The sequence below is a fragment of the Phoxinus phoxinus genome (assembly GCF_949152265.1).
Source record: "Phoxinus phoxinus genome assembly, chromosome: 18".
NCBI lineage: Eukaryota > Metazoa > Chordata > Actinopteri > Cypriniformes > Leuciscidae > Phoxinus > Phoxinus phoxinus.
The window spans coordinates 23697999-23709782 of record NC_136893.1 but is presented as its reverse complement, the minus strand read 5'-3'; the positions used below and the strand labels follow the sequence as shown (position 1 = coordinate 23709782).

At 36.3% G+C, this 11784-nt stretch overlaps 1 protein-coding gene across 3 annotated transcripts; it reads right to left on the bottom strand.

The window, feature by feature from the left end:
* Positions 1-396: 396 nt before the first annotated feature.
* etv7 (ETS variant transcription factor 7) lies at positions 397-11033 on the bottom strand. Of its 3 annotated transcripts, none has more exons than XM_079588599.1 (9): positions 10313-11033; positions 9657-9774; positions 8325-8489; positions 8109-8228; positions 6175-6318; positions 3994-4149; positions 3712-3854; positions 3538-3638; positions 397-1976 (listed from the first exon to the last, which is right to left on the bottom strand). In XM_079588599.1, exons 1-9 carry the CDS (start codon positions 10346-10348, stop codon positions 1793-1795), a joined length of 1167 nt encoding a protein of 388 aa, XP_079444725.1. In that variant the 5' UTR covers positions 10349-11033; the 3' UTR covers positions 397-1792. The 3 variants fall into 3 exon arrangements, with proteins under 3 accessions (XP_079444725.1, XP_079444726.1, XP_079444727.1); XM_079588600.1 differs by having other exon boundaries at positions 403-1976; positions 6175-6249; positions 10313-10728; XM_079588601.1 differs by lacking the exon at positions 10313-11033 and having other exon boundaries at positions 403-1976; positions 8325-8557.
* Positions 11034-11784: the final 751 nt, after the last annotated feature.

Sequence of the window (11784 nt, the reverse complement as noted above, 5' to 3'; positions counted from 1 at the left end):
ATCTTCGGAGCAATACGAATTCCTTGACATTTAGTAAATGTCTTAAATGAGCGTAGACATTACCGTAGAGAAGAGCTAAACCATATCGTACATTAAAAGAACATCTATCAAGAGGGAGTATAGATCCAAAAACTGAATCAATAAAGTTGAAACAAAAAGTTGTCTTGTTCCTCTTCCAAAACTTATACCGACCATTATTTTTAAATGCACCTACCGTTCACACAGTCAGTTGATTTGCCGTGAGCAATAAGCCAGTCATGTCGCTGAACTCAGTGCTTTTTAGATCAACCGTTTTGACTCAAAAGCCCCTCATATTTGAACAATATTCAAAAGGCCCAATTACTTTTCCATTTATTCATGATTTCTAAGATAAAACTGAAGGATAATTATTTTTTTATAGAAAATTCTATATTTATTTTAAAAATCAATTTGAGTTATAAGATTTTATTAATTTACATAACTTTTCCAGGTCTAGAAATCACACTTTTAAAAGTAGGCTATAAAAGGTTTCCCCAGACATTGGGAATCCCAGTTCTTCAAAGAAATTAAAATATATAGATTTTTTTAAACACCTTTTGTCTTATTTTAAATCATCATGAGGACCCCTGGTTTATAACACAGCTTTAGGTGGCATTTCATTTCATTGACCATTCATCAACATTTTCCTATTTATGTATAATAATAATAATGGTAACACTTTAGGGTCTAATTCTCACTATTAACTATGACTTTTTCCTCAATAAACTCCTAATTATTGCTTATTAATAGTTAGTAAGTTAGTTAAGTGTAGGTATCGGGTGGATTACAGGATGTAGACTATGATCATGCAGAATAAGGCATTAATATGTGCTTTATAGGTACTAATAAACAACCAATATCCTAGTAATATGCATGCTAATAAGCATCGTTCATAGTGAGAATTGGACCCTAAACTAAAGTGTTACCATTAATATACTAGATTCTTGTATGAGACAAAATTATATATTTACTTATAAACAACTTATAAACGATTAAAAAAAGCATACAAACTATGTACTTATTTACTTCTGACTGCAAAAAGCCGTACAAATAAAATACAATTTCACAAAATACAAACTTTCCCTTCAGCATTCATATTCATTTTAACCTAAAATATGACAAATTAGATTAACTTTTTCTCTATAGTTACCTTTATAGAGTTAATAGGCAATTAATGAAAACATATTATGATTTCAGTGTACATATTATGGTTGCACTTTATTTTACAGTACGTGCACTTACTGTACGTGTACTTACCTCAGAAAGTACTGGGGAATATATGGGTTAAGGTTAGGTTTAGTGTAGGTTCAGGACTAGTACCTATAGTTATTACCCAGAAATTACTGTATAGTATATTCATGTGGAACAGGACTGTAAAATAAAGTGTCACCCATATTATTAATGCTATTTGATTAATTAATGCAGCACAGTTCACAAATCTGTAAAAAAAAACAAAAAAAAACATTGCACAGTTTTACAACCTGAGAGCGTTTCATATCAACTCGACTATGAGAATCAATCACGATTGTTGCGTTGATGAATGTGTCGTGTAGTTTTCAACATCCTCACAGCAAACATCTGCATAAACTACCCTGAGTCAAAACTGTGAAGTAAACTTAAACCGAGCATCTCCTAAAAATATTCCAATGGTTCCTCTACGGGATATCAGCAATGTCTGGGGATGTAGATGGCAGTCTGTATTTCACGTCATCGGACGTCCAGCCCTGGGGTTTCCCATTCAGAAAGGTTAGGTTAATTAATGTAGAAGTGAGTGTCATGGGATTGGCGATATGCTGAAGTTGTGATCAGAGCTGGGACTCGGGGTGGTAGGGGTCGACACAGGTGACACTTCCAGAGCGTCTTCTCTGTAGTCGGGGGACGCGGGACTGTCAGGAGACTCCGAAGGTTCTGCGCGCTCTGCCCTGCCTTGCATTATTTCCTCAGGCGTCTTCAGAAACCTGCGGCAGACCAAGCGACAGTTTTAAAGACATTTAGGTAGTGACTGATCAACATATGGGCCAGGACGCAGAACGTAATTTCAGCATTTTTGTTGATCCTGGAACAACATTCCAATCAACCAATCAGATTTGAGGGACAAGTTTACAGTTTATGTGAAGTTTAGGCTCACAGCCAGGGTTCGGTGGTTCCACATCAGTGTTATTCACCATCATTTCACTCTGATTTCAGGGATAACTTATGGGTAAGGTTAGGTTAGGTATAGCGATAGGGTTAGGACTAAATTTCCGGACAGGAATGTTGTACCAGGATCAACAAAATATGTTGAGGAATACGTCTAACTAAAATCAGGAAGTGCGAAGGACAGCATTTGCCTTTTTGAGATTATTATGCCCAGTTCAACAGAATTAACAGTTTTAGCTCCCTCTTGTGTGAGTTCACAAATCTGTATCAACTGTGTCTGTAAAAAAAAAAAAAAATCTAATATTTTAGTGAATTTGTATTTTGCCTAAAATATGTCTTACTTTATTTATTTATTTTTAATTTACAAAGTGTGGGGGCATTTACTCATTTTTAATTTGTACTATTTTCCACATATTATAATAACAGTAAAGAGATTAAACTATGGATATATATGGATAGTATATGGATACTATGGATATGGGTACTATTATCTATACATGTTCATTCTCTCAACCGAATTAATCAAGCACATCTTGGGATGCTTTTAAACCGAATATATTGAGGAATGCATGCCAGACCGCATTCAATCATACCATTTCAGATTTAAAGATTTTTAGCATCATAAGAAACATAAACAGTGTATTTATTACGGAAAACAATACACTTTAAAGTCCCCCTGTGGTGAAAATCAAGTTTTTTTAATGTTGTTTGTATGCCCATGTGGTGTTTTTAATATGTTACCACAAACCATGTGCAAATTCATGTCAACTCCATTGCTGAGTATTTTCGCCTTAAAACTGCAGTGAACCAAAGACTCTCTAAAACGCTCTAAACTTTTAAATATGTGATTTTAAGGGATAAAATAGTTGACTACAAGGGGACTTTAAAAAAATTAGCTACTGTAAGTGTGAACTGAAATGTATTCAATTCAATTAGCTGAACTTTAGACTGTTTTTGACGCATTAGTAGAACTTGAGTGTGATTTCATACTTCTATTGTGTTTTTGGTTGAAGTTTACCAACCAAAAAAGGTACACTTCTGCTTTATCGGCAGATAAAAGATTATGAGGGCACATTCATTTGTTTTTAAACGATGATGTGCTATAATAAACACTGCAATATTCCATAAAAAAAAAAAAAAAGAATTGTCCATTTTGAATTCATGGTGACCTTAAAAATTAACTTGAAGTACAAATGCGCATTCAATACAATTACACGTCTTTGTTACAAAGGATATGACTCATTTCCTATCATTAAATGGAATTATATAGGAATTATATCAGCATAACTATCAACTAACAACTGATATAAGTCAACTCTGACATTTGAGTTATGAGCGAGTACAAACAAATACTAATGTGCTTCAAATGACTCCACTTACCGGAAGAGCAGCCTCTGCCCTGTCTCTTTCTTGATAATGTTGAGCTTGTAGTAATGGCGCAATGCTCTAGACATTTTCTCATAGGTCATATTGGCCCTGTTCTGCGATAACAAACAAACAGACCCGATTATTGTCAATAACACTTAAACACAGGAGCCTCTCCTGTTAGAGTACCTTGTGGTTGCCCCAGAGTCGTGCCAGTCCATTGGGATCCACCACTCTGAAGACCATGGAGTCCGAATCCTCCCAGCGTATGAAGGCCTTGTACCGGCTGTCCGACAGCAGGTGGTACACATAGTCCCATAACAGTTTGCAGTCTAATGAAAGGGTGGAATGAAAGCCATGTTACTTTATGCTTTTTTTTTTTTTGTATTCTTTTTTTCTTAATTTCCAGTGATTGGAAATTATTAAATGATATCAGCCATAGTTAATGTCTCCAACAACATGCATGAGCACCTGGAATCTTTCCATTGGCCTCAGCGGTGTGTGTGGTGTTTGCAGGTTTACTGGACAGGTTGAGAGGCTCATCTCTACAGAAAGCATTTACAGGCTGTCTGGTTTTGTCTGGAGATTTCTGTTGCAGTCCTTCCTTTGGAGACTGTTGGGAAAGCTCTGCAGGATATGGGTAAAATGTGAGCTATGAAAGCGTAAAGGTCAAAAGTGAAATTTGTAGTAAAAAATCACAAAGTCATCCATAATCCTATATTAGTGGATGTCAACCAGAGGGCCGGGACATACTTGGAGGCCACAAGATGGACAAGCTTTGGTGGGTCCTTTAAATATAACAAACAAAAAATACCACTGTCCTTGGGGTGAGCGATACACCCGTAGACACAATTAACCGGTAGAAATTTGTCAACCGGTAGAGAGTCTCTATCGCGGTTACGACAGCGCGGTCACAAAGGTTTATCATTTGACTGCGGATTTAATCACTGATGTTTAAAAACAAGTGATTTTGAACCGTTGAAACAGAAGCGGAAGATAATTCATTTGCGAGTGCTTTTTGCTAATTCGGCTTGAACAGTTAAATACACACACTTATATGTCAAAATGACCATCTTTGCTAGACACAGTCATTTATGTCTTATGTAAACAGTTGAGAAAGAAAATACACAAGTATATTGGATCCATGCATTTGGTCTTAAAGTGACAGGAACCGATTATTGTTAATAAAAAAATAAAAAAGAGAAAATCTCTCACTGCTCTTGACCGAATCATTTTTGAAACTTTAATAGGAATAAATGTACATTTAATTTACACAGTAAAGACTATGCAGCGTTTTTTAGGGCTATTTCATCTGTGCCTTTGTTCTACTGTAGTTTTTTTTCTTCAATATGTATCCCTTGTTCTTTAATACAGTTTACTTGTCTTCAGTATGCTTGAGATTTTTTTTTTTTTTTCTTAGGATACATTTAGATTTTTTTGATAATGAAAATGGTGACAAGAATTATGACATTCCAATGGTATCAACCTTTTTTATATAAATGTATTTATTTATAAGTTTATTTGTATAGGGACAGTACAAAAAAACATGATCCCAGTCAAAGCTGGAAAATATGTATTACACATAGAGAGTATAGCGAAAGTTAATTTGCATCTCAGGTCCCTAGAAAGGCTTTTCTAGACAAAACATAAAAAAATGTGTTACATTACATTACACTTTTACATACTAAAATTATTACATTTAAATATGCGTGCAGTTCTGGTTTATTTTTAAACCACCGCTTTACCTTCAATGTAAAGGACTTTATTTCAAATATTGCCTTAAACTCATTTGGCAACAGGTTCCAGAGTTTGGAGCCCTCAACAGAAAAGGCTCTTTGCCCTTGTGTAGTCCTACGAAAAGTAATCCTACAATTCCCACCTGCCGAACTCCTAGTGATTCTACTTGTATCATCCTGTCTCTTTATCAATTGACATAAAACAGATGGTGCCTTATTGTGCAAACATTTAAAAATCAATTTTATATATGACAGGTTTTTTACATTTATAAAACTTAGCATATTCATTTTTTTTTAACATTGCCGTGATGCCATCGAATTGGCTTTTTATCCATTATTTGTATAGATCGATTATACAACATTTCAATTTTTTTAATTAAGGAATCACTTGTTTGAGTCCAAACTGTAATACAGTATGAAATGCGGGACAAGATCATTGCATGCATAAAATGATTTATATATTCCTCAATTGAAATATATTTTCTAATAAGTCTGAAACAATTTAGATTAATCCTTACCATTTTGTGAGCTTTTTTATAATGTTTGTCAAATTTAAGTTGTGAGTCTAAAACAATACCTAAAAAGTTAAACTCATCTACCTCCTCTATTTCTTTATTATTTACTCAAATTATTTTTCTTTTTGCTTTCTATTAGAAAAACACATAAAGACAGTTTTCTTAACATTCAGAGTAAGCTGATTTTCCTGGAGCCATATAGATGTCCTTTCCATTTGTTCATGGTTCGAGTTAAAGCAAAAAAAAAAAACTTATTTAAAGCAAAAATTACTATTATATTATTTATATATTGTTGTGAAATAAAATTACTCATATCATGATATAAGACATCTGCATAAAACCTTGAGATCTAGTCTCAGGACTTTTATAAAGGGGGTAACAAAGATGGCTGAAACACTGACCCGTGTTCATGTCTTGTGGATGCTCCGGGTAAAACGATACGGGTTTTCCATGGCCGTGATCTGCGCTGCATCCGGCTGTTAACACCCGAGAATTTGGATTCACAGGACAAACAGGAACACTTCTGTTAGAGGGAACACAAGGACCTGCAAGACCATTTATCACGTGCTATTTACAGCTGTAATTGCAAAGCAAATTAACATTTTATTTCTAACATTACAGGGTCAAGTCTAACACAAAAAGGCAAATATGAAAGTAAAATAAACATGTAATATTGTTTGAATGGAGTTAGGTCTGATTTAGCCACACCTTTTGGCAACGGCTCTAGTTTTGCAACCAGGAAATTCCCTCCTGCATAAAGGAATGGGTGTAATTTAACCCCATGTTTCACAAACGAAGCAGATCAGTGTGTTTCCAGTCAGAGTCAATTATAAAGTACTTGCCAAAGAAATACAGAACTGAGCATGATATGAAGTATGCTTCCCTTTGCAAGGACTCAGAAGCATATTGAAGCAGAAACAGCGACTCAGTTCCTTCAACGGTGCGCTTGCTACACGCTTCGGCAAGCCACTTCATTTATTCTCTGGCACTTGTTCAAGCAGGAAGTCCGACATTTATCAATATAGAGTATTATAGAGAAACAAGAACAAGGAAGAGTTGTTTCAGCTTGTTACTTAACCTTACCTTGAAACCTAAACAACCAGATAGATAGGTATATAGATGGATGAATGGCTAGATAGATAGATAGATAGATAGATAGATAGATAGATAGATGGATGGATGGATGGATGGATGGATGGATGGATGGATGGATGGATGGATGGATGGATGGATGGATGGATGGATGGATGGATGGATGGATGGATGGATGGATGGATGGATGGCTAGATAGATAGATAGATGGATGGATGGATGGATGGATGGATGGCTAGATGGATGGCTAGATAGATAGATAGATAGATAGATAGATAGATAGATAGATAGATAGATAGATAGATAGATAGATAGATAGATAGATAGATAGATAGATAGATAGATAGATAGATAGATAGATAGATAGATAGATAGATGGATGGATGGATGGATGGATGGATGGATGGATGGATGGATGGATGGATGGATGGATGGATGGATGGATGGATGGGTAGATAGATAGATAGATGGATGGATGGATGGATGGATGGATGGATGGATGGATGGATGGCTAGATAGATAGATAGATAGATAGATAGATAGATAGATAGATGGATGGATGGATGGATGGATGGATGGATGGATGGATGGATGGATGGATGGATGGCTAGATAGATAGATAGATAGATAGATAGATGGATGGATGGATGGATGGATGGATGGATGGATGGATGGATGGATGGATGGATGGATGGATGGATGGATGGATGGATGGATGGATAGATAACTTATACCTTGAAACCTAAATAACCAGATAGTAGGTATATGGATGGCTGGATAGATAGATAGATAGATAGATAGATAGATAGATAGATAGATAGATAGATAGATAGATAGATAGATAGATAGATAGATAGATAGATAGATAGATAGATAGATAGATAGATAGATAGATAGATAGATAGATAGATAGATAGATAGATATGGATGGATGGATGGATGGATGGCTGGATGGATAGATAACTTATACCTTGAAACCTAAATAACCAGATAGATAGGTATATAGATGGATGAATGGCTAGATAGATAGATAGATAGATAGATAGATAGATAGATAGATAGATAGATAGATAGATAGATAGATAGATAGATAGATAGATAGATGGATGGATGGATGGATGGATGGATGGATGGATGGATGGATGGATGGATGGATGGATGGATGGATGGATGGATGGATGGATGGATGGATGGATGGATGGATGGATGGATGGATGGATGGATGGATGGATGGATAGATCACCTGTGGTCCCATGCGAGTCGAGCGTCTGTTGTGTGTGTGTGTTGGAGTTGGCCAGCGGATTGAAGATTGCGCATCTCCTTTGCTGCTTCACGTGTTGAAGGAGTTCATACAGAACATCCCCTGTTTCACAACAGTGGTCATTCACAGTGCAGTTATTATACAAGTTACGGACAAAACTGATAACTATAACCTAGTAATAGTTTTAGCATCACGCACCAGAGCTGGGACAGCGGAGGCGGAAGTCCTCTTTGGTGAGAAGACCAAGTGCCTTTCCGTTCATCTCGAACCTTTGGTGGTCCGCCCGTCGCAAAGAGTATTCCCTCTGAGCCCAGCGCAGCCAGAGATTCACATCCTCTTTATCCCACAGAGAAGGATTGATCCCTGTACATTACAACCAGAAAATAAACGGCTAATTTACTCACCCTTGTGTCATTCCAGATTTTATTATTCTGTGGGAAACATAAAGAGATATTGTGCAGGATATCCCATGATGCAAGCAGCAGTGTGAAGTGACTCTGAATCTCCTAAAAAGCCAATTTAAGCTCTTTGAGAAGTATGTGTTTGAGGAACAGATCCAAATTGATATCGTAATTTGCTGAAAATCCATTTTGAGTATATTCAAACCTAATGTGATCTGGAGCCACCATGTTTGAATATGTGCAAGTCTGAATGTGATTTGAGTAAATTGAGTGAATAATTTCAGTCTATTCCTCTCACAAAACTTTTGTATGACTTTCGACTAAGAAGTCCCTGTTTACACCTGGTGTTAAGATGCGTTTTGGTGGATCGGATCACAAGTAGACGAGGGACATTCCCGTTTACACCTGGTGTTTTAATCCGCCTCTTTTGTCCAGTTTCAACCACTTCTGTCCTGCTTTCTTCAAAAAACAGGGTCTATGGGGGGATAAACGTATGAGTCTTTTGATCTAATGGACAAAGTAAGCTCTTGCATTTTACATATGAACACGACCGGAGAAAATAGAAAAACTTAGCTTTAGTTTCTGCTCTGACAGCAGTTAGATCACGCTGAACGCTGTGAGTGTGTGTTAGAAATCAGGAATGGTGAGAGAACATTGTGCTTGGGTCTTTGGCCGGCAGTTTAAATCCCGTCTAGCAAGAGCGTTTCCCATAATTTCACTCATTAGGTCATGTATGGGGAGAGAAGACGTTCTTTTGTGGGTGTTTGTTTGACCACATGAGCGTTTACACTACGAAAGCAATCCGGTCGAATGTGTTTTCAACTACCTCTGGAAGTGGTCCAAAGTGGACAAGCTCAAAGCGTTTTAGACCCGTTTACTCCTGTATTTAGTGTCGTTCACTTCATCCGATCGACCAAAACGCATCTTAATACCAGGTGTCAACAGGGCCTTAGATATAGAAATGCTTTATTGTGCTTTTTGACCGTTTGAAGACTACTGGCTACTGTGTGGAAAAGTGCTTGGATGTTCTGCTGGAAGAAGTCATGTTTGAAACAGCAACGATGTTGAGTACATTTTCCTTTAATGCGTTTAATCTAATCACAGAAGTGTAGTTTTCATGGGAACGTACGTAGTCTTCCAGGGAGCTTGCACAGTCCATCAGGCATGGCTTCATTCATGGAGGGAGGTCCGTTTTGAGGACTGGGCAGAACGGGAGCGCAAACTGAGCGTTCGTTCCCATTACAACTCTGTGGACGTTTGGAAGGGAAAGCAGAAAGAAACATTTACTTCAACAACAAATGAAAGGGAAGTCTTTATCTCAGTGGTCAATTCCCTTTCATGTTTTCAGTGATGTATAATATATGAATGAGCCAGAAAGGAGATAAAATAGTGACTCATATTTTGCTGAATGAAAACAAACTGAGATCTCAATACACACACACAAAAGTGAAAGTAAATTTGAGGCGCACAGTTTTTATTTTCAGTTTTACACCGTCGCCTTACTTGTTAATAACTTGTTAATGAAGTAGTTTTGCACAAATCTACACTAATATTGTACTCTCATATTATGACATTTTGAGAGGGTTTGCAAAATAACAAAACAGCTGAATATAACATTTGCTTAAAGTGAGAAGTAAAGTGTTTTAATGTGATTAAATTACTTTAGTTCGGTTTTTTATTGAGGCACTAATAAAAACATTGATTAGCCTATTCATTCAGATTTATTAACAGTAGGTCTAAAGCACGTATTTGTTGAGTGAGTGAGTGAGTGAGTGAGTCTCTTACCTTTATTAAAGGTGGCGGAGAGGAGGCGTCACTCATGTTCTTTAACCTTCAAGACTTGACACACTCTTCTAATTATTCGCGACAATATCACTAACTGATTAAAATATGAACAATTGGTCAATATATACACAAAAGAAGGCGTTTAGAGTCGCGTGACGTCGTATTCACGCACAGCAGAGTTTGTCTTTTTCTTATGCGGATCGCCTGCAATATTTAGAGAGGAATCCTTCCGGGAAATGAAAACGAAAGAGACGAAACAGAGCGGATCTGCCAGCGGCTGTGTGTGTGTGTGTGTGTGTGTGTGTGTGTGTGTGTGTGTGTGTGTGTGTGTGTGCGCGTGCTCTTAAATCTCACAAACACTGTAGGGAAAAGATCGGCCCTGTGTTTGTGTATGACTCTTCAATAGCCCGTCTGGTGTTTCCTGAAAGTCCAGAAAGATTATTAAGCTGGAATGTGTTGGAAATATGCAGTGGTAAACTTTAAAAGAGCGAAACTTTAAAAGAACATTGCATACAACAAAGCAAAGGATGCAAATAGAAGTGCTGCTTCAGGGTGTAAAAAACTCGGTGCTCTTTGGATGGGATACAGAATCTAGTTAGTTAAATTAGGAAGTCCAAGGCACTCGAAATATGTGAAAAAAAGTTAAAAAGCCTTTATTGATGGATGGCTCTAAACATTAAAAATGGTGACAGATCCACCTACGCGTTGCGGCTACATGCCTTCGTCAGGGTGTGTAACCAACAGCATTTCAGGTTTGTTTTTAACATCAGTTAATTAATCAAATTAAAAACACCTGGTCACTCGGTGTAACGAGACAATCAAGACAATTGGCCTAAATAGACCTATAGAAGAGAGGAAAAAAAAAAAAAAAAAAAAAAAAAAAAAAAAAAAAAAAAATTCTGTTCTAATATCCAAATTACCAATAAAGTATGTAGATCAAAAATGCGCCAAACTATATTGTATACATAACATTTTTTTAGAAATCAAATTACGTAAATTGAAATTAAACAATTAAACTTTATATAAATCATACGATGAAAAACAAAAACAAAAAAAAAAACACCAATATCATAAATACCACTAAAGTATGCAAATAAAAAATGCTCCAAACACCATTGTAAACATAGCATAGCTTCTTTTTTTATAAATACATAAATCAAAAATCATACAGTGTGTAAATCATATAAATACACAGCGCAACCCACAAAAAAAAAAAAAAAAAAAAAAAAAAAAAAAAAAAAACATTTTTTTTACAAAAAAGGCAAAAAGTCTAATTCTCCATTCAAGCCCGGAAATGTAGTTGCTTTCAATGTATATATCCAAAAAGACTCTCTCTGTAAGAGCCTATTAACTCTATCTCCTCCTCTTATTGACTTTGGTATTTGTTCAATACCGATTATTTTCAATGTACTTGGGCTACCGTGATTCGCATCTCTATAGTGTACGGCCATAGGGTATGAAAGGTTACAAAC